We start from the raw sequence: 23,271 nt of genomic DNA on the forward strand, positions 1-23,271 counted from the left end.
AATGTCTTTCATAACACTCAGAAAAAAGTCTGTGAGTTTCATTGAGACACACATCTGTATATTCCATAAAGAGCCTCCACCTCAGGAGTCAAATAATGAAGTTATAATATGATGATGGATTCATAAATAGACTTCTGTTAGAAACAAGTAAAAACACACTTCTGGTCACATTCACACATCCCTTTTGCTTGATACTATCAATGATTAAAAATGTTTTACGTGGCCCCAGGATGCATTTCTTTTGAATGAAAGCATAGAAATCAGAAACAAGAGGCTCTCACTGGTCTGGGGCTCTTAGTTGGTGTCCCTATTCCATACAAAAATGAAATTAGACTGCAGCTAATTAGGCAGCTGCAGGTGGGGCTCATCCTGTTTCCAAAGTATTAGTTTTACCCATAAGTCCACGATGGCGACATCGGCCTATCACAGGCCAGGTCAATTTTCTAGTACCCTAAAAAGTGAAATGGAACTCACCCTAGCTTCTATTCTAAATCTTCTATTCTTTTGAGTTTCTCAATTTCTCCTTTCTTTCTCTCTTCTAACTTCATCCAGCGTCCCACTACTAAGCAGCTATGTTATTTATCATTTAATTCTCATCTAAACTCCCACGGGATAAATCTGTCAGTGAACAAGACTCTTGGAGAACATTACAAATGAATGAAAAACTCAGATGAGCATCTCAAGTCAGTGTAGGAGTGATCACAAAAGTTGGGCAATACTGACTCCAGCCACCCTGCATCCTGGGACTGTAATATTCTCCCCCAGAGGAAGCACATTCAGAAGCACACCGTCTCTCAATGATGGAGCAACACTGGGATTCCAAAGTCAGACAGTACTTCCAAGTTTCCCCACAAACACAAAGCTACCTTTCTTAGCCCAGCAAACCAGTGTGTGAGAAATCACCTGGAATATGCAAAGGAAGTTAAAGGATGCTTGCTCTGCATACTGCGCTGCAGTGCCACTCCCTTCCTGACTCATCGCTGGGCTCTGACCTTTAAACAGTAGTAACAGTAATGAAGCACAACCTCCCAAAAGGGCCAAAGTCCTTTCTCTTTGGGAAAACCCAGTATTTACAGAACTTCTTTACATGAAAAGTGCTGTAAAACCGGGCAAGAATGTCCCTTCCTCCTGGGTGAGTACATTAGAGTTATCCAGAAGACACATCTAAGGTCCCAAGTGCTGTGAGAAGCTTTAAACTTCAGGGCCAAAAATTGATCAGGAATTTCACTGTAATTAGAAAAAAAAGCACGTCTTTCTTTCCCTAGAATTTGCTGCAACAAATGTATTTTGTCAAAAGATAGCCCTTCCTGAACATAAATTTGAATTTTTCCTATTTAATGTAGAACTCTACATGTTACCCCGCCAGAGCTGATGGTGACTTCCACTGACCTCTCCTCCCTCTCACGGTATTTACAACCTTCAAAATATTTGTAACTTGTCACGTCCCCACCTCAGCCTTTGTTTGGCCTACTTTCTAATTTTAGCTCCTTTAATCGCTTTCATCTGAAGCTGTTCTTCCTGGTTTCTAATTATACTATTAAAAATATTTTTGATGGATGTTATCAATGTAAAATAAATTAAAAATATGCTCTTATACCAAGATATCTGCAAAACTTAGTTCCTCCGTTCTTGTAGGTCATTGCTTACATGTCTCACTCTTAATTAAGCTTTCCTTGTCCATGTTGTTTAAAATTGAAGTAGACACACATAGAAGGAAATACACAAACAAAAATGTTCCTCCTACACATACTAGAAGTCTTTGCTTCTTTATGTTTCAATGCTACATATACCCCTATCTAATCTACTATGTACATTATGTTACTTCTTTATACTGTTCACTGACTGTCTTATCCACTACAGTATGAACTCCATGAAGGTGGAGAGCTTTGTTTGTTTGGTTTACTATAACTCTGCTTAAAGGATTGCCTGGCACTTAGCAGGTGATCAGTACGATTCATTATTTGAATGAATTCCACGAAATTCCTTCATCAGCAGAAACAGCCTCTCAAGTAGACCTCTGGAAAGGGTCTTCCAAGTGATGAATGAATTTCTAACCCATACAAACACTATTGACTGGCTCTGGACATCCTGTGTCAAGTCTGTGATCTGAAGAGGTTACTTTCCCCTGCTGACCTGTCTTACCTTACGTGATGCCAAGAACTCCATGCCCTTAGCCACTTGGAAGCTGTAGCAGATGAGGTGTTCCAAGGTCAGAAAGTCCTTGTACAGCTCTTCAGAAGCTGTAAGAGTCAGGAGGAGACAAGTGAGTAACCCTACCAACGAGTACTCGCTAAGTCTGCTATAGTAATCTTTTCAAGACTTGGAAGATAAATTTCAGAAAAGAGAAGCAGAGAAAATTCTGTCAATTTGTTAAACCCTAGTATTATTAGCCTTCTTTACATCCCTAAGGAAAAATAATAGTTTTTTCCATTTTAGTCAATTGAGCTGGTAAATCTACAAGGTACAATAGACGTAAATTGGCATGGAGAAGACCTTTTCAAATTTGCTGTTTTAGGCTATTTTTTTAAATGCACCCAGAGGGATAAACAATAGCTTCATTTCAAGAAATCTAAAAATAAAACAACAATATTCAGGGTCATCAAATCTTTTCTTTCCAGGCTTTGTCCTGGGACAGAGACCAAAGGTCAAACTATACAACAGATAACTAAAAATATCAGAAATAGGTTTCCTTCTCTTGCTTTCTTGTTAAAAAGTACTGTAAATACATTAAATTTGGCCTGCACCAAGGACACTTTTCCCTGTAAGGATATGAAAGTGACATAACAGAAACATGAGAGAAACATGCATTTATGTAAATTGGTGGTATTTACTGCAGTGTAACTGGTACAAATGAACAGGAAGACATTAATAGGTGTTTCAAAATGATCTTCTAGCTATGATCAGAGAAGATTCATGGCTTCTTTCTTGGGCACAAATACCAGAGGAAACACCAACTCAGTTATAATAACCTTTTTCTCAATGACTTATTACACACTTGTGGGTAAAGGGCTCTTCAGATACAATTAATGGGATCTTTATATTTCTTAAATGAAGAAATGACAGCAAAATTCTAGAACAGTGTTCTTTCTATTCCATCATTACCTCAGTCACTTGGTCTCCAGCCCACTGACCACCATTTTGTGAGAGAAAAGGAGGGGCAAAAGATGGCTCTTCTCAGTAGTTGGCCCCATTACGTGAGGCTGAGACAACCTCCCCATGCTCTTTAACCTCAGACTCATGCTGCCTCATGCTATCTTCTAAGGGAAAGAGGTTAGATTTGAGTTCTATCTGTAGACTTGTGTCAAGAGAAATAAGTGGATTTCTCCACTGTTTCATGATATTTGGGGTCTTCTAAATTTATACTTCAAGAGGATCTAGAAGCCAGGAAGCCCACTACCACCTCCTCCTGAGGAGAGCAGATGCAGTGTTATCCTGGAGCTGACTGAAGGTCTGAGGTTAGGTGAGGCCCGGCTCCCCCACAATGAACACTTCACTGTCCTAAGGAACACAACTGAACAATGATTAAGCCTATTTACCAAGGCTCCACTAAGGAAGTAGCCCAGAAAGAAGATATCATATGCCACTTGGGGTAGAGCAGAAACAGCAGGTGACTACCGAATTGTCTTGGAGAACACTGGGTATGATGAACTGAAATGTTTCCGTGGTACTGGTAAAACGGGCTGGGCCATTTAAGGCCATGCAGAGCCTAGCAGAGGACCAGAGAGCCTCCTCTCCCCTTACAAACATTGCTCTGCGTGTCTCCTGCTAAGGAACGTTGATGTCATACTCTGAAAATACCGGTTAGGTTGTTAGCAATTGCTTAGCCCATTTGGGCTCCCGGAGCCACTGGGATAGTTCTGCTCTGCCTCTCAGCATAATCCACTGTTTATTATTCAGGGCTTGAACGCTGCATTTCTGGAGAGACTGAAAAGAAATTGCCAAGCACTTCACGCTTATTTCAGATATGAAGCTTTTCCCATGACCGAATTCCTTGTGACACCCTGTGGTCTTGTCTATTCTTATGTGAGCATACACTGGACATGAAGGAAGCGGTGGTGGGTACCTTCTTCTTCCTCCACATCACTGAGGGATTTCTCTTCAACAAACCCAGAGCTGGCTGAACTCTGGCTACTGGTGATGCTGTCCAAGCGGCGTTTCAGATCCAAGGAGAGTTCCCCAACATAGTCTTTCCCTTGACGGAATCGGGCCCCTTTGGTCTATAAAGAAGTAAATCAGCAAATTCCTTGAGTACAACATGAGTTTCTACAAGACAATAAATTATACAAGCCTCTAAAACTATTTAGAAGCAAACAAGAAAGACATGAAATTCAGGATTATGTAGCTTCTGGGTTGAATCTGGGGCAAGTATTATACACAATAGGGTTTCTTCTGCAATGCCAAGCTTTTTGGTTAGCTGAGATAAGTGTCTCATTTAAAGTTGCACTCACTCTGAGTAACTAATTTAAAGATAATACCCAATGAATTAACCATTGTTATCCTCCTATTATCTTATTTTGAAATCTTGGAATTTTTTTCCTCTTTAAAAAAAAAGTATGTTAAAGTACACTCAGAAACATCACCAACCTAGATTTTTATTGTTGTTGTTTGTGGTAATAGAATCTAAACCTAGGGAGCACTGAGCTACATACCCAGACCTTATTTATTTTTTATGGTGAGATGGGGGCTTGTTAAATTGCCCAGGTTGGACTTAATCTTGTGATTCTCCTCCCTCAGCCTCCCAAGCATCTGAGGTTACAAGACTTGTACTACCTACTACCGTGCTGGGTCATTGTGACCTTTACAGAGGAATATACCTCACACAGAGCCAGAAGTGGCCAGGGGACAGAAAGCATAATACAGAACTGTGCTCTCTGCCTTTCCCTTTCTTTAATCACATCTACCTTTTCCCCAATGCTGGTACCATTTATAATGGATCACAAAGCACAGTGAGAAGCACGTTTCTCAAAAGGTAAAAAAGGAAGTTACAATTGTCCAGAGGCAATGTGAGAAGATTCCTCATCAGCTCCTCACAGAATTTCAACTAAAAAGCTAACCTGCACCATTTTGAATTTTCCTCCATTTTATAGGATGAAGCTGAGTCAGGAAACTACATACCTTGTAGGGGACAAATTCATTCCTCTTGCCCCGTAGATAAGTTGATAGGTTCCCAAACTTGCAGAATTCCACAATCACCATGAGAGGCCCTGTTGGCAGATTGCATGTCAAGAAAGGAAAATTCATTCTAAGTGCTTAATAAATTGACAAATCAAAATTACCTGATAAGAAGGCTACATATGACCTTTCTTTAGAATAGAATTATACAAATCAGCTGGTTCCAATTCCCCTATCTTATAGTTTTCCTTTTTCCAAAAGGTAAGGCCACCATGACATTAACTTGACTTTGATAAACTCTATCCATTTGCCTTTCAGGGCAAAAACTAGAGATGAATCCATTGGAGGAGAGGGGTGGGGATGGGAACCACTCTTAAGGTCTTTTGTTTTCAAGTTGTTGGGGGAAGTTTATTTTCTAATCTGAATACTTAGTGATGTGATAGCCCTTAATTCAGTGTTAGCTTTAGAATAATTTAGTTATACTGTTCATTAACCATCCATGAAATATATATATGTATATGCATATATATGAAGCTGCAAAATATTCTAAGTTAAGGAAATCAAAGCAATGAAATCAGGCCACCAGAATCATCCACAGCGACTCACCTCCTGGCTTGGTACAGGCACCTAGAAGGTTGACCACATTGAGATGGTGGCCAATGTGAATAAGGATCTTGAGTTCAGACATGAGAGCTCGGTGTTCACTGTGTGTTGCTCCTTCTACAAATTCAGGATAAAGAGGAAGATCATAAATGTGGCCTCTACCTTAGCATTACTGATGCCCTTCTCTTTATTACATAGAACTGTGCAATTTAGCATCCCAGGAATAATACAACTATAGCTTAGTCTACACTCAGGTGCATTTTCTGAAAAAGCAAGTTTAAAATTTACATTTCAATTTAAAATCAAAGTTTCAATTGAACCCCAAATGTTTGATATTTAGAAGAACCCATCATTAAATCTTCTGCAAAGTAGAGAACATAACGGCCATGGGATAAAGCCCAGACTCTCTTGCATAAAACTGTACTTTTATATTTCAGGTATACTGTGTTTTTTAGGACCCCATCCTTTGAATGTTTCCTCTGAAGGAAGCAAAGCCACTTTTCCATATCCTCATGTCTACACTGATGTTTCAACTGATCTGTGCTGGGAAGGCAACTACACAAGCTCCAGGTGGAAGAGTCAGGTAAAGCATGAAGTGAGTGGGGTCAAGACAGTGCATTTGACCCTCTGTGACTGCTGCACACCTGAGGGCCCGCTGGGTTCCCTCAGAATTACGTATCCCCTAGGCGACGAGGGAGAAATGGCACAGGGAGAGCAAATGCTTTTAAATGTATCAGACCCTGGCAAAGGGTCTTCAGCGATGAAAGCACATCATAATTGGATCAAAACGCTATGTATGTATTACCTCTCCAAATCAAAGTGTCTAGACTCTAGTTCATCACAATTAGTATTAGTAATTATTTATGAAGTTTCTAATGTTTAAAGAATAACCCACAGTCCTTTTTCTTACTATTACTGTTCATATTTTGCAAGTTAAATTTTATAGGTGAAATTATTTTATATATTCTAATTCCAGAAAGCAAACTATTTTTTGCATTTGACTTATATCAAATCTCTTTTCATGTTTCTAGAGGTTTATCTAACATTCCTATACATTAATAAACAATTTTAATATAGCTAGATTCTTTTTCCTCCATAACCATGACCACTAAATACAACCATGCAAGCTGAGCTCAGCACAAGGGGTTCCACACAATACAGGTAAAATCCTTCCCCAGCTCTGATTGCCAGGCCATGCATAAGGCCACACATATTGGCATGAGGCTATAAAGGAAAGAGCTTTTCCAGTTTTCACAAAAGCGTCGCTTAGGCTGGCTGCATGCTTGGCAATCGGGCCCACCTAAGCTCAGAGCTACTGATTAAGCATTGCCTCACATTTAATGACGGAAAGAAAAAGAGAGAGAGGAAATGAGAACCAAATAATTTTGCTTTTACCTTTCAACATTTTGACAGCCACTGTCTTGCAAGTTGCCGTCTTGTCAATTCCAAATGCATCTGCCTCAATCACTTGGCCGAAGGCACCACGGCCAAGAGGTTTACCTAGGATCAACCATAATGGCAACAATAAAGTGGACTAGAATTACTATACCGCCAAATGACAGGCAAGATGCCAACTAGAAAGGGTGACTTTACATCCCAATCTAACATGATCAATCCTTTGCCCTGCCTTAATTATTACATGAATCCCACTTTACTCTCCAAATGTCCTATTTTTAATGATTATACAGGGAATCTACTTCAAGAGGTTAAATGGCTGGTGATCCAAATTTAAGAGATGGAATTAATATTTCTGAGCCAAAATACAATATCTGAATAGACTAGTTTTGTCATCTTCCTAAGAGGGGAGATGTGACCTGGTAAACCCAGCATTAAATTAACATCAACTGAAAACATACCTAGTTTCAGCCGGTCTCTGGGGAATTCCCATTTGCTGGCATCGTAGGGCAAACGTTCACAGCGTTCATCCAGGGGCATTTCATCGGGATCCATGACAATGGACAAGTAGCCTGTCTTCAGCTCACCTTCACTGGCCTGGAAAGCATCAATCCTCCCAATCACATAGGCTCTGTTGTGTTTGTCTGTTGTTTTATGTACTTATTATTGTTATTTAATAGGAGCCTCATTCTGACATCTCATTTTCCACTAAAACCCACGGAGCTGGAGAGTAGTTCTATTATATTCATGCCTGCAGTGTTCCCTTGCCCTCAAAATGAGGGCAGAATTTTTAAAATCTTAATTACATTAGACAGTCTAAACCCTTTTCCCCTCTAGTGATTTCTATCAATTAACGCCCATGGTCCTGCTAAAGAAAATGAGCTAGAATGTTATTGTATTGAAATAAAAATGTGCCCACTGAGCCAATAACAATAGAAAGAAACAACTCAAAGAAGCCCAGTCAGCTTCCATCAATCATGAAAACAAACATGCATGGGACTGAAGGGAAATTATCTTGTTACCCGCTTAACGGTCCGTAGAATGATGACAAGAAGTAGCCAGAAGAACATGGCAATCACTGCAGTGCCCACTAGAATAATGACTTCCAAATTGGTCTTTGCATGGGCACCTGGAAGACACAATTGAATGCGCATCAATGTTGGAAACTCATAGCCTTTGCTATAAGATGACAAAACACAGCACCGAAAGGCACGATCTCAAGTTTACCCACTTTAAAGCAGTCTACAGAGCAGTAGCCATAATCCCTAAGTGGGATGGAGTCGTAGTCATTCTTAATGGAAATCTGAAGCTTGCAAAATACTACTCATGAAAATTTCCAACAATAGCATTCTCAAGTGATTAAGAACAGACAAATAAATGTCTTAAAAGACATATGTATACTGTGTGTTTGTAGAAAAAGTGCTTTTGATGGAAAGAAAACCGATGATGCTCTGCAGAGACAAAAGTACTTTGATGCCAATAGTCAATAGTTTTGATTTGTGTGGAGTTTGAAAAGTATCATTTAAGAAAGCGCATGGGGGCTGGGGATTTAGCTCAGCGGCATAAGCGCCTGCTTTGCAAGTACACAGTCATGAGTTTGATCCCTGGTACCAAAAAATAAAAAATAAAAATAAAAGAAAGCTCATGGGAAAAATAAAGTCTTTTGATCAGAGAGACTGGTGATTGCACATGTACTATGCACTATTACTTTAAATATATTATCTCAAGCTCAACGGCCTTCAGTTTTTAGACCAAGAATTAGAAAATCAGAGAGGATGAGCTACGTGACTGCAGCATGCTGGTGGGCCAGTCAAGAGCAAAGTGAGTTCTTTGCTACCTGATGACACTACACTCCCTTGTTCCTGTGCAGCAGGAGCTTGAGCAAGAAAAAGAGAGAGAACTGAGCTGAGCCTGCTGTGCGTGGCCTAGGAACAGAAGGCTGAAGCCACACATGAAAGCTAAGAGGAAAGGAAGGGCTCAGGGTAGGCATGAAAAACTGTGATTGATGCTCAGGGCTCCAGAGACGACTCCAAGTGGGAAAAATTAAACACAGAAAGAGGCCTGCAACTAGGAAGGATCAGCACATAGGTGATAAGAAAACAGTTATCACTGGGGTCTCCCACGGAAGAGAACAGTGGGAATCGAACTTGGCCACAGGCTGTGAGAATGGCTCACTGTGGCCCCAAGGAGGCAGAGGACAAGTAATTAATTAGTTGGCAAAATAAGGGATGACAGTTGGGAGACTTGTCCCGAGTATGCCTGGAAGTAGGTTTTATTTTTCCTGTGGTCCAAGGGAAGTAACTCTCTATTTATACAATAGAGATTGAAAAGTTCATTTGTATATGTTTATGTAGTAGATTCCCCGTACATTAGGGGACCTAGCAGAGTGTTAAATATCTGCCCCTCCCTTTCTTGGTCTTCTCCTAGAGGTAACAAGACCCTGTAATCTCTGTTCCCAGGGGCTCTGTGGGACATCCGTAACCAGCTACAGATGGCTGACGGAGACAGGCAGCGCACCAGAACAATCTGGAAATCCTCCCTAGGATCCACTCTAAAGCATGATTTCGTTTGGAGTGACAAAATCACCACATCCTTTGAAATCTTTATTTGCAAGTACAGATTATGAAATAGTAATAAGCTCACAGATTTGAAAACATGTCACTGTGTCAACTTAGCAACACAGATTTGACAGATTAAACGGACCAACATCTGGACTTTGGGACAAGTTAGGATGAGTTCATAGAAATCTGTCGTCCTCCTCTGTCACCATCATTACTGTCCACCTTGTGTACTGGTGGATTACAAAAAAGATGCAGGAATACGCTTCTTTGGGCAAAATATTTTGTAGCAAAATTACTTTTGCCATCTGAGAAAAGGCCAGATTTCACACCACTCCTGTATATACAGGTTTCATGTTTAAATAAAGACCTCAAATTTTTATTTCAGAAAAGAAATGGTCTATGAAGTGAATCTTAATTGTTTTTCTTCCAATGAAAACTCTGATCATTTGTGATCAGCTGAAGAGCACTAACCTTCATGATTTGACAGTAATTCTAATGTTTTTCCACACAAATACAGAGATATGGCTTATGTAAATTAATTGGCTCATTCAAGCAAAGAATGTGAGGCAGGTGCATGTTCATCCTGCCTGGCTAGGAATTTTTCTACAAAAAGAACTACAAGGATAGGAAATGTGATAGAAGCAGAATTAAAACTATATTAATATGCTTACTGGTTAAAAGAATTCTTACTGCAAAAATTACATAGGGTAACAGGTGAGGCACCCCTAATCCAAAATGCTCAAAATCTAAGATGTTGAGTATTTACATGACAACACAAGTGGAAAATTCCACACCTGACTCATGATGAACCATAATTAAAACACACACAGTAAAAATACAGTAGGGTACAAAATTATCTTCAGGCTCTGTGTGTCAGGTATACATAAAATAGAAATAAGTTTTGTGTTTGGATTTGGATCCCTTCCCTAAGATATTATATACACGCACATGTCCCCAAATATGAAAAAATGCAAAATCTAAACACTTCTGGTTCCAAACATTTTGAACAAGAAATATTCAGTCTGCACAAAGAGCACTAAAAATCACCCATAAGTCATTCCATGTAAAAGGTATAGCATACATAAGACACAGTGCACCTGCTTAGAAACCAGGTAATGTAGCTATGGCGTCACACTAACCTTCGATGATGAAAAATGTCTCTACTCTCGCACATCCAAGGACATTGCAGGCCTGGCAGGTGTAGAGGCCTTCATCCTCCTTCCGCACTCTGCGGATGGTCAGGTTCCGGTTCCCATCTTTCAGTACAATGCCTAGGAGAGGAGCAAAATGATCATTCTTATTTCTGATCATGTGATCTGTGGAGTTTTTCAGAAAAAAAAAGAAATTTAAAAGATAAGTGCCACCCTTCAACGTGGGCCATTATCCGACTCTGAAGAGTAAGCCAGGACAGACTGCTGACTGATCTCCCAGGAGGCTTCCCTGAGAATTCTACTTCCAAATGTAGGAAATGAGCCAAACCACCTACATGAACCTTGCTTTTCATCTACCATGAAACAGATTGAGAAATAATGTGGGTTTTATGTAACTCCTCTGGGAGGATTCTACAGGCAGAGAGGGACAGGTTATGCTCACCTGAGTCTTCCACGAGGGTCTCGTTATCTTTAAACCAGGTGATCTGTGGAGGGGGATTCGCGAATGCTGTGCAGGCGACTTCAATGGTTTCACCAGTGCTTGTTGTCTGATTCTCTAGGTTTCCTGTGATCACGGGTGCCATGCGCTCTGTGCACATTTGGAAAAAAAAAACACAGAACTTTTAGTTACAGCTTTGGATATGATTTTAGTATCAGTTACTGTGAAACAATTTAAACTTAGTAAACAGCAACCTGCTGCTTTACTAAACTGAAAATGCACAGAAGTTGATAATAGCACTATTGGTCACTAAGTCAACTAAAAAGAGCAAAGACAGACAGATTCCTGCCATTCTTTGATAGTCACATTAGTAATTCTAGCTGGAAATCACAAAATAAAGGCTCTAAACAGATATGGCTTTGCCTTGGGGTAAATTCCCTTCTTATAAAAGTTTAAGCCAATAAGACCCTAGAATTCTGCCATGTTTTCTCATGGAAAGTGCCAAACTTTGTATTTACTTGATCAATTTTTTTTTTGTCTTTTTAAGACAGGGTTTCACTATGCAGTTCAGGCTGGCCTTAAATGCACCTTTTAGCCCAGGCTGTTTATGCCACATTGTATAGCTTTAAACTTACAGTGATTCTCCTGCCTCAGCCTCCCAAGTGCTGGGATTACAGGTGTGTCCCACCACACCAGGCTATTTGCTAATTTTTACAAATTGCATTTATACTATTTGTGTTACAATCAGTCTTAGATGATGAGTAGGACAGGACGAATAGCCTAATTTTTAGATGAAATAATTACAAATTAGAGGGTGAAAACAATTGCCCAGGTCCTTATAATTGAGGAGCTGAAACAATACATAAACAAAACAACAACATCCTAAGGAAATCCAGAGATATAAAAAACATAAAGTCCAATGATATTTGTTTAAATGTACAGCAAAACATTAAATTTACTCATTTCCTGAAAATCATCAAAGTTCTATAGAAATATCTTCTTCAAACCAACTAAATACCAAGAGGAATCATGCTGCAAGAATCTACTTCAGTGCCTAGCAAAACAAGATTATGCCAACAAAGCCCTACATTAGGATTTAAATAAATGTACTAGACTTTAGTCTATTTCTAAAAATAGACTTTGGGAAAAAAACACAGGCATCCTTAGGGAAGGAATCTAGCTAATTGTGAACAAATATTTCCCAAGCCAGCAAAGCCAGGAGCTTCTTCCATGTATCTTTCTGAATCCTTCTCCTTCCTCAAAATCAGAGGTCCTGGGGGACTACTTGATTCTGAAATATTTCTTCTTCTGTCACCTGAGTATCAGGAGAGTCCTCCTAAAATATACCTAAGTCTTGAACAAGATGCTATTTCTGTAAAACTGTGATGTATTATGTTTGCCTAGGTAGTTTCCCTTTTCTACAGTAAAAATCAGAGGACATGTGTATGCTGAGTCCTGGAAAGAAACATTAAAAGGAGAATAAGATGGAAAAAATGTTACAGAAACTCCTCAAATTCACCTGATTTTCCCCAAAACAGAGCAGACATAAGGTTAGACAAGGTGCAGAGAACAGTCTTATAGGGAATTTACAAAGCTTTCTGCTATCAGAATCACCACGCCAGTGACTTGAGCTGCTCTAGACCGTACAGATGCAACATAGCCACAGGCTGCTGTGTAACAAGGCTCCCACGACTCTTCTGGGTCTGATCCCAGTCCATCATCACACGCTTCATGCTTCAGGACCTCACTAGCACCCAGCGTATGCTACTAGGTTATTGAATAGAGCTATAGTTGGAAGCAAAGCAGAGGCCAATGCCTGGCCCTGTGGACATAGACCCCTCACTGTGCTATGACTGCCCAGTGATTGGCTATGTTCTTTCGTTGTCCATCTTGTCACTACTGTGAAATACTGGCATTCTCCTAGCTTACATTAGGGACTCCACAAATGTGAGCCAAATTAATAAAGAAATCCCCAACAATAATGCAAAAAGCTCCCTCGGTCAAGCTAACCCTTTGCTGATACTACTGAGCTACACCATCAAAAGAATTGAAAGAATCGTGTTATTTTTCTCCTTATAATACATTGTTTTACGAATGTTATTTGCTGTGTTCTGCCTCAAGGACTTTCAGCAAGTGTGTCCCAGCCTGCTTCATAAACTCCGGGAGGACAGAAATCATCCTGCAACACCCGAAAGCACTACATTTAAGGTGTTCTAGTTGCCTAGCAACAACGACCTGGCATTGTCTCCTTACCGAGGACTGTGAGCTGCCTGACCATGCAGTGTCTTTTCTTGGTCTTCCTGTCTTGAGCAGAGCAGACATATTCTCCTTGATCCTGCAAGGACACATTCTGGAATTCCATCACCAAAACATCATTTGTGCTATTTGAGAACATGGTGGCATTGAGTTTCCAAAGAGCATCCAAATTCTTGCAAACAGGCGTAAGCTGCTCTCCCATGTGGACCAATGGAGGCTGTGGGCCAACCTTGTACCATGTGAGGTTCTCAAACGTCGCTCTGTCTGCGTGGCACCACAGAGACACATTCTCCTGCTCAGTTGGCTGAGGGGCAGGTTGCAAAGTAATTTCAGGACCCTCTGAAACATAAAGCCCACAGTTAGGGAAAGGTGATCAGCACACTATGTCTTATTGTTGCCTTCAGACTGCAATAAAGTACCAAACAAGTAAAATTCTATTTGTTCTCAATGATTTGCTGCAAGGAGACAGTCCAACTGAATAATTCAGGTCCCAAAATATAGTATTTGGAAACATAAATTAATTCTCCAGATATGTTTTACACCTGTGATTTAAAATAAAAAAGAAAATGCAAAGAAATTCATCTACAACCAAAATGCCCATCAACTGCAGAGTGGATGAAAAAGATGTGGTATTTTTATACAATGGAATATTACTCAGCTATAAAAAAGGACGATGTTGAGGCCTTCATAGGCAAATGGAGACAACTTGAGGCTATCCTCATTAGTGAAATAAATAATCATATTTATAACTATCACATTGTGTCTCTAGTGTAAAAAATAATAAGAAATGTAGGAGTAATAAAACCCAAAATGTGTAATTGCTATTGTAAAAAAAGAGGAAAAGAAAGTGCTCTAACGGATACAACTGTAAGTATGTTTAAGTGTGTAGGATTGCTAGCCATATTACTAGATTTTTTTTTGGATTATTGAACAGAACTGTTTGCAGTCTTGCTGTTTGAATGTCCACTTTGTATGCTTTACTTTTGTAACTCGAACAACTATTTCTAAGAGGACAATATGTAATTTGTCAACTAGTGATTTCTTACTGTTTATTTTTTTGAAATTATATATTATTTCTATGCTTTTTCTGGGTTTTTTTGTCCTTAAATAAAATTTTTTTAAAAAGAGGTTGGATCTTAAAGTGTCAACATTGAGTCCAATAATGTGCATGAACCTGTCTTGTGATCTGTGTCTAGCATAGAGCAGAAATAAAAATTTTAAAACATTTTAAAAGCATAATTATAACAAAGAAATTTTAAAAATCATTTCCTCATTAACAGTTTCTTTTTTATGATACTAGACCCTTGCACTGAGCTACATCCCCAGTTTGCTGACTCAATTACCTGCCTTTCTTTCTTTCTTTCTTTCTTTCTTTCTTTCTTTCCTTCCTTCCTTCCTTCCTTCCTTCCTTCCTTCCTTCCTTCTCTCCTTCTTTCTTAGATAAAGCCTCACTAAGTTGCCAGGCTAGACTTGAATTGATTTTGCAATCTTCCTGCCTCACCCTCTGAGGGCGCTGGGATTAAAGGTGTTTGCCACCATGCCAGGCTAAAAACTCAATGACAATAAAGTTACATTTATTACAGCTATTTAGCTAATGCTTAAATATTTCATCCAGTACAGTGAGCCAAAGCTTATCCATACAACTAGTATGAATAGGCAAACTCAGTGCTAGAGAGTACTATTCCTATGTCATCAAAGCCCAATCTTTCAACTGTCCAGCAGCAAGCCTATCAATATTATTAAACCAAACAAGGCATGCATTGTGCTAGACTCTGATGACCAACACAGATGACATACATAGGACACAGAGCTGGTGATTTAAAGCAGAAGTGAAAGCATTTCTCTCCAGTGAAGGGATATGAACTGATTTCATATAAACCCTGAGGCAATTTTAATTTATCCAAAAAAGCATCAGCGATCAATCCAAGTCCCCTTCCTACACGCCATGCCACTCACATGAATGACAAGGCCAACTGAGGATTACCGGCAGCTTAGTACCCACTTGGTGAGTGATGCCACCCGCCCTCCAGGGACAGTACTCACTGGTCACGTGGAAGGAGATAACCCTCTCTCCTCTCCCAGCTTTGTTGACAGCTTCACATTTGTATAAAGCTGACACATTTGCAGCTTGGATGACAAGAGTACTTACAGTCTGTGAAGAAAACAAATGCCCGGCCATAAATGATGCAGTACACATTTATGTCTGTGCACATGCATTCAAGCTAAAATTCAGCATCTCACAGTTACTACAGCCCGGCTGCTCCACTCACAGGGCCACAGTGACCACCTACAAACATATGCAGCTGTAACGGGACTGGGATAGAGCTCAGACAGTACACACAGAGGGTCTGGAAGCCATTAGATTAGTGATGTCTTTTATTATAACGTTATGAATACTTTCCCATCTCATGCTTATAAATTCAGAATTATCTTACTACAAATGCATAGATTAACTGGCATGCATGTTTCATTGTCTTCTGATGAGCTATTAGTAAGTTAACAGTATTGCTACAAATCAACGATGTTCTCAAAATGACTTAATAGACTAGTATTTTATCATGTAGTCTACTTATTAATCTCCCAAATGCCTCACATATTATTATCTGCACCCTTACGCCAATAAGAGATAAACAGAGATCTTCAAACTAAAGAATTTTATACTCACTTTGTTTCTTCCTTCAATTATGGCATATTGATTTTTGTTGACTTCAATCTTATTCCCCCCTTGAAAATCCTCCACGGTTCTCCATTTTTTACAAATATATGGGTTTGTCATAGCTTGGCTACAAGAGAGAGATAACAGATTGTGGTTTAATTTTTCTTCACTCCAATTAGTGAGGAGATTTGGTTACTATGTGTTTAGAAATACTTTCAACCCAGTCTACCATCTCACAAGACTTGGCGCCAATTAAAAATAGGCCCCAGCAATGAAGGAAAAGGTCCTAGGTAGATTCATTCAGGATACAGGAGGGAAGCAGCTATTCTGGGAACAAATCTCCATTCATAAATTGGATCGACAAGACAATTCAAGTTAATTTAGTTCAAAGGAAGACAAAGAAACTTAGAAGCCACTGAGCTTCTTTAAGTGATTTCTATGTGACCGTGGCCTTTCTGTAGGAAATGGCCAGCAGCTCAGGAAGAAGCCAGTAGTGGCCATTTCAAAAACAACAACAGGAAGTGGAGCGCTTGGGTGGTGGTGGGATGGTGGTGGTTGTTGTTGATCTCCCTGAGGATGTCTGGATTTGTGTTAGAACTTGATAAGCCAGGACTGAGACTGAGCACTGGGCTAGGTTTATCACTGCCTCCCACCCATCGGCACTTCCTCTGAGAGAGGGACCTTCTCACAGATAAGCAGGGAATCTTCAAGTGGTATAAGGAGAAAACCCAAAGATTGGGAATTTGCAAACTGAGCAAAGAGCGTCCACCTGGAGAAGTGTACATTAGGGCAAACTCAAGAAGCGAGACCTGGCCAGTCACACAGGGGACTGTCCCGAGTGAAGACATCTGATGACAGACTTGGGGGACATCAAGTAAGGTGGAAGGAGATGCTGAGCACCCCTTGAAGGAAACCTTCTCAGGGTTCACCTGTTCGATTTAGAAAGGAGGCGTGGCACAGCTTCGCTGTAAGAAATGCACAATGGCCAGTAAGACAGCACACGGCCACCCTCACCTGGACTCGTAGGAGCACTCTTCCTCCAGCTGCCAGTACCACTGGATGTGATGCAGGGGAGGGTTGGCATAGACCGTGCACGTCAGCGTCTGCGTGGTGCCGTACTGGTAGGAATCCACGGGCGAGATCAGGGCCTTCTCGCCAATCTCAGGTGGCACTGAGGCAGGAAAGAGCACTTATGAATTCTCAGTAATGTTTGAGGAATGAAAGCAGAGGATTTCAGCAACCAGAACTGGTTTGTTTGTGTGTTTGTTTTTGTCACTACTGGAAATTAAATTTAAGCCCTTTATATTAAGGCAGGGCCTTGCTAAATCACTGAACAGCACAGGCTAAGCAGGCTTCAACTTGAGATTCTCCTGACTCAGCCTCCCAGAGTGTTGGGATTACACACATGCTGCACCGTACCTGGTCAAGCTGACACTGAGCTTACTTCCACTTTCTTTTCCAAAGAACGTCTAGGCTTGGAATCAAGAGAGCTGAGCTCCCTATGTGGTATTCACAATTACAATAAAAACTATTAAACTGAGTGACTTCAAGTACGTCTCAACCTCACATGTCAGTTCTTCGTATCTACACAACAGAGCTTATTCTATCTGTCCTCCTAATCCCAGAGAGCTGAGGCCAGGCTGTGGAAGGAAGACAATAACACAGGAAATACATCTACGACGTGCCTATCAGGACATTAAGAGTTTTCCATTTTGTAATCCACTTGATCTCACAACACTATTATTGTTCCCAAATTTACACACGAGAAAAGAAAAGAGAAAAGCTAAAAGACGTGTCCAGTGTTGCCCAGAAAAGCCCAGGACAAACCTCAACACTAACCTTTGAGCTCCACGACTACTTAAACACTACATTACAAAAGAAGATAATCTGTTTTGACCTGTGTTGTTCTGCTGTTATGTCCTCTTTTATCTCAATCTCCCCTTTTTTTCCTTTATTTTAAAAAAAATTTATTTTTTTATTTTTTTAATTAAGGGACAAAATAAATTTAAAAATAGTGGGATATATTATAGTAACTTTTTTGTTTTCCTATTAACCTGATTTGAACCCCTGTATTGCTCTCCCCATCTTGTTTTGACTGATTTTACTGTATTCTGTTTTGTTTGATAGTATCAAGTTTGAGGGTATAGGCAACCACTTTGAAGACAATAAGATTCACTATGATGCCCATTATGGTTTGACTATTATTTTCTTTTTAAGTCCTGTAAGGTCGCCAATGTTTAGGTTTTATTGGTTTTGTTCTGTACTGTTTTGTTCAATTTTATTATACCTGATGAAATAGGCAACTCTTTTTAAGATAGCAAGAGGCATTATGGTAACCATTGTTGGTCACCTGGTATTCTGTTTTTACATCATGTACTATTGTCCATCCTTCTGTTGTAACTGACTCTGTTTTGCTTTGTCACATTTGGTTTTATTCTCTTCAAAAGAAAGTAATAAGAACTGTGGGAGTAATAAAACCCAAAATGTGCAATTGCTATTGTAAAAAAGAGAGGAAAAGAAAGTGCTCTAAAGGATATAACTGCATGTATATTTAAGTGTGTAAGATATAAAACCATATTACTGAGTGTTTGTTGGATCATTGAACAGAACTGTTTGCAGTCTCACTGTTTGAATGTCCACTTTGTATGCTTTAATTTTGTAATTTGAACCACTATTTCTAAGATGACAATATGTAATCTACTAACTAGTGATTTCTTACTGTATATTTGTTTCTTGAAATTCTGTATTACTTGTACCCTTTTACTGTTTTGTTTTTTTCTCTTTAAATAAAAAGATGTAAATCCTCACATAATGCTTCTCTCGTCCTTCCTCCCTCTCCTCTCCTCTCTTCTTCCTTCCCTTCTTTCCCTTCCTCCAACTCTCACTCTTTTCTTTCTCTTTAAGTTCACAGTCACTAGTACACAACAATAATTTTGTATTATCATTGTTCTTGTTTATAACTGTGTATTACTATCAACCTAAAACCTCACACAGAGAGAGACAGAGACAGAGACAAGGAGCAGGAGGAGGGTAGAGGGGGGAAGACTGATGGCCACATGATCCATTCTATAAAGACTTAGATCTTCTTTATACTTTTAAAATGACTTCATTTTTGTATTTATTTCATGCAGCAGGATAAATGTTAGGGAGAATCGAATGCTTAGCGACCTCATGAATTAATGAAATGGATTATTTACCTTCCACTTTTCTCTCTGTTGCTTGATTGCTTTCTGCCCCCGGCCCACTTATCAGCTTCCCAGTTGTGTACCCTCCCGTCCCAGCCTCCTACACCACACTGCTTCCAAGCAACCTTTGTAGAACCCATTATCTGTAAAATACTCCCTGACGAAAGAAATGAAGCCAAGTTCAGCAGACATACAGAGGAGTATCAGGATGCACGGGGAAGCAGTTTTATGTCATGAGGAAATATCTTTTAAGTTTTAACGTGCCATGCCAGTAAGCAGCAAAAAGAATTACAACAGAGAAGCATTTCTTTAGCTGTGTGTGGAGGAAGGTATTACTAGATTTACTCAGGGGAAGAAAAATGCTGGGTCCAAACAGGCCCTGTTAAATCTTGGCTACTCTGTCTCTTTCATTCAAGAATGGTGATATTCATTAGCCCAGTAAAGGTCATAGAAAGTCCCACAATAAAGAAACCATTTTACGTTACCTTGGTATTTCCCAGGTTTACTTGACCATAGTACCCTTCTCTCTCCACCCCAATATATCTTACTTATATCGTTCAAATTAGGAAAACAAAGTTCAAATCATCTTTCAATTAAAAGCCTACTATCTCCCCTTTATGGACTCTGAGTCAAATCCTGGACTCTGAGCAAGCCAACAGTGGCCACTGACAAAGACCTGCTGAGCTGGGTCAGCTCGTGGATCCTCAATCGAGTCCTACAACAGCAAACTAACGCTTTGCCCAGACTCATGAAGAAGAGTCTTTCATGCCCATTTGACAGGTGTGCCACTCCCTGACACAGGAGCAAAGGTAGGAACCAAGATGGCCTTGCTTCAGTTACTCGATCACCAACTGTACCATCTACTTCAGTCTTGCATTTGACCCCCAAACCATGAATTTAAGGGAACATGGCCAGACCACACAGTCCCACATCCCATTTCAATCCCACCTGCCTGGACTATTTTCATTTTGATGCGTCGCTCTATCAGGATGTGGGGGAGAAAGGAGGGATGATGGCAAGATGATTTAGGAAGATTAATCACATTCTTCATAATCGTTGGAAGAAGGGAAAACTGAGCAAACTCACCATTTACCACCAGAGACACCACGTGACTCTGCTTCTCCTTTGAAATGGGATTGGTAAGGATGACCGTGTAATTTCCTGCGTCTTTCTCACTCACTTCCATAATCATCAGTACATGCCCCACCTTAATTGTGTAATTGGACTCAATGAGTCTTCCATTTTTATACCTACAAGAGAAAACGACCCAAAGAATTCATGCAATGGAAGGGTTTGCTTTCCTGCAAAGCAGTGCTTACATTTGCCTCTCACACTTGCCATTTGATTTCCGGGGCGGGATAACCCAGGTACTTCACCGGGATTTTGACACAGTCTCCCACCGTGGCTTCCACCAAAGATTCCATGCCGCTACCAAAAGCAACAAAAGGTTTTGCTAGAAGAAATAAAAAATGCTCTCGTAAATATCAGCTTATTGTAAATGGTCCTTCATTTTTCTCATTTCAAGTGCAAAGTTAAAGACTTCAAGGGTCTGAAGACTCAGTTCAGATGCCATATAGTCTTTCTTGAGTTTGTGCATGGCATTTCTCTCCCTTTCATGCACATCCAAAAACCTAAAACATCTGCTGCCCTGGGCCTGGGTGTCCTTAGATGCTCCCTGTCTTCTGCTCCGATGCCAGCCTCTACACCCCTGCCATATATTCCTGTGTCCCAGAACTCAGTCCTCGGACCCCTTGTCTTTATGCTTTGCTCTGGTCTCAGATGTAAGTATTACTTACATATCTCTTACATTTGTATGTTCTGCCCTAATGTCTTTGGCCTCCAGGTTTACATATTAAATATCTCTATACAATGAACATCTCCAATGATTCCCATGGTGATACCACAGTACCCTTCTCTCTCCACCCCAACGCTGCCCCAAACCCCATTCTTTCCTCACACTTCCCTCTTAGTAGATAACCCCAAATTAACTCAGTTGCTCATGCTGAAGCCTGAGTCATCTTTCACTCTTTTTTTTTTAAATTATACTCCACAGCCAGTGACAGTGTACTCAGGTTCTGTTGATTCACCTTCAAAATGCATCCAGAATCAAGTCACTCTCATGACCTTCACTTCTACTCCCCTCGTGGTTAGGCTGCAATGTGTTAACTTGATCCTCGCCAAGGGGATTAGGAAAGCACACTGCTGGGTGTCTCTGGGTGGGTCATGGTCGTGTGATCCTGCGGTCTGTGTCTGATCCCTTTCACTGTCGGTTGCTGTTCCCCTGCTCTGGCTTCCCAGCCACCATAAACTGAGCAATTTTGTTCTACCATGATGCTCCTGCCTTGGAGCCAGCAGGTCATGGACTGGATCCTCTGAAATCTCCTAAACACTTTGAGTCAAATTATGCTTCTCCCCTTCTAAATTGTGGGTAGCAAGTATTGAGTCCCAGACATGGGAATGCTAACTCCCCTTTTCCAAGTCACCCACTGTCTCTCACCTGGGAGACTGAAATCAGCCTCTTAACTGTGCTCCCTTCTCCTGTCCTTACTTCCTAAAATTTTCCATATAAAAGTTACACAGTAATCCTATGCAAAACATAAACTAGAGCTCATCTCTTTCTGATACATTCATATATATGAAACCCAAAACCCCTACAAAAGCTTGTTTATAAAAAGCCATATAAATGATTTAAACTACGACATTTACACAAATGAGAGAGAATTAGTAAAAACTTAAGGGCTGAGAATTTAGCTCAGCGGAGTAAGCATCTGCCTTGCAAGTATGAGGTCATGACTTCAGTTCCCGGCACCAAAATAAAGCCCTGAAGGTGATTTTTCAAAGCTACACACACAAAAAGCTGAATTTGATATCCCTCAATTTGCAAAGCTTATGCTTATTCAAGTAGGCCCTTCAGTCTTACAATGCAATGACATTTTAAAAATCATCTTAGATACTAACACTCTACTTACTATAGTAATAGTTATAATCACCACAATAATTATGAAAAGTAATATGAGAAGTAATATGAGATGTTTACTCAAGTATCTGACTCCAAAACCACGTTCTTGATCATGGGTAATATGTCTTACATAGCAAGAGCTCAAAACTGCCCTCTGAATGAGCAAAATAGGAATCAAAAGATGACCTGAATCTGTTTAAGTCACCTCACTTTTCTAGGCATAGCAAAATTCCTCCAGCAAATTGTAGCTCACCATGAACTCTAACATATGTGCTATTCCTCTTGGTCATGCGCCCACTGGATGCTGAGCAGGTATACCATCCTTGGTCATTCCGAGTTACACCATCTATAGTCAAGGTGCTCAAAAACTTCTTAATCTCTGTTCCAGGTAAAGGTTTTATATCTCGGTTTACAATTTTCCTATGCTGATGCTGAAGAAAAGAGTTTAGTTAATTTCCAAATTACTGAATAACTTTGAGATCATAATCCAAAAGCTTCAAGAGAACCACAAAATCAAGTCTCTACCCTTGGTAATTTAATGTTAATCACAGGGATTTTCAGCATGTTGAGAAGAAGTATATTTGGATTCAGGAGAAATAAATGAAAGCAGCTAAATTAGGATTTTAGAAACCTCACATGGTAAGAACAAGATGGATAGTGACCACAGAGACACAAGCAAATAGGACTAGAGTTCAAGAATGTGTCTTGAGATACCTCTTTAATAAATTCCCTTAAATAGATCGAGTATGCTTAAGAACAAAAAATAGACATCATATGGAAAGATATAACCACTTACCAAACTAATGTTCACAACCTGACTGCAATAGATTGGGACAGAGTTTATAGCATTGCATCTTTATATGGTCTGATATGGGTTCTACAATTCTCCAAAAGAGCACATGTGTGTGTGCATGTGCATGTGTGTGTGCATGTGTATATATGTGTTTCTTAAGG

The 23,271-nt window shown here is 40.0% G+C and overlaps 1 protein-coding gene across 1 annotated transcript in view; it reads right to left on the reverse strand.

Moving 5' to 3' along the window:
* The window catches only part of Kdr (kinase insert domain receptor), a 45,309-nt gene that overhangs the window by 11,718 nt on the left and 10,320 nt on the right, over nt 1–23,271 (reverse strand). The window contains exons 7-22 of the mRNA XM_003471664.5: nt 22,571–22,748; nt 20,697–20,811; nt 20,445–20,608; nt 17,188–17,344; nt 16,183–16,300; nt 15,561–15,669; nt 13,515–13,856; nt 11,265–11,411; nt 10,811–10,942; nt 8,133–8,239; nt 7,572–7,707; nt 7,111–7,215; nt 5,719–5,832; nt 5,116–5,204; nt 4,064–4,217; nt 2,143–2,240 (exon numbers count right to left, since the gene is read on the reverse strand). Of these exons, the coding sequence (XP_003471712.1) occupies nt 2,143–2,240; nt 4,064–4,217; nt 5,116–5,204; nt 5,719–5,832; nt 7,111–7,215; nt 7,572–7,707; nt 8,133–8,239; nt 10,811–10,942; nt 11,265–11,411; nt 13,515–13,856; nt 15,561–15,669; nt 16,183–16,300; nt 17,188–17,344; nt 20,445–20,608; nt 20,697–20,811; nt 22,571–22,748 (2,265 nt within the window). The remainder of the gene's footprint in view (nt 1–2,142; nt 2,241–4,063; nt 4,218–5,115; nt 5,205–5,718; nt 5,833–7,110; nt 7,216–7,571; nt 7,708–8,132; nt 8,240–10,810; nt 10,943–11,264; nt 11,412–13,514; nt 13,857–15,560; nt 15,670–16,182; nt 16,301–17,187; nt 17,345–20,444; nt 20,609–20,696; nt 20,812–22,570; nt 22,749–23,271) is intronic.

This window comes from Cavia porcellus, unplaced genomic scaffold (genome assembly GCF_034190915.1).
Source record: "Cavia porcellus strain 051 isolate PalLab524CR breed Dunkin Hartley unplaced genomic scaffold, mCavPor4.1 scaffold_30, whole genome shotgun sequence".
NCBI lineage: Eukaryota > Metazoa > Chordata > Mammalia > Rodentia > Caviidae > Cavia > Cavia porcellus.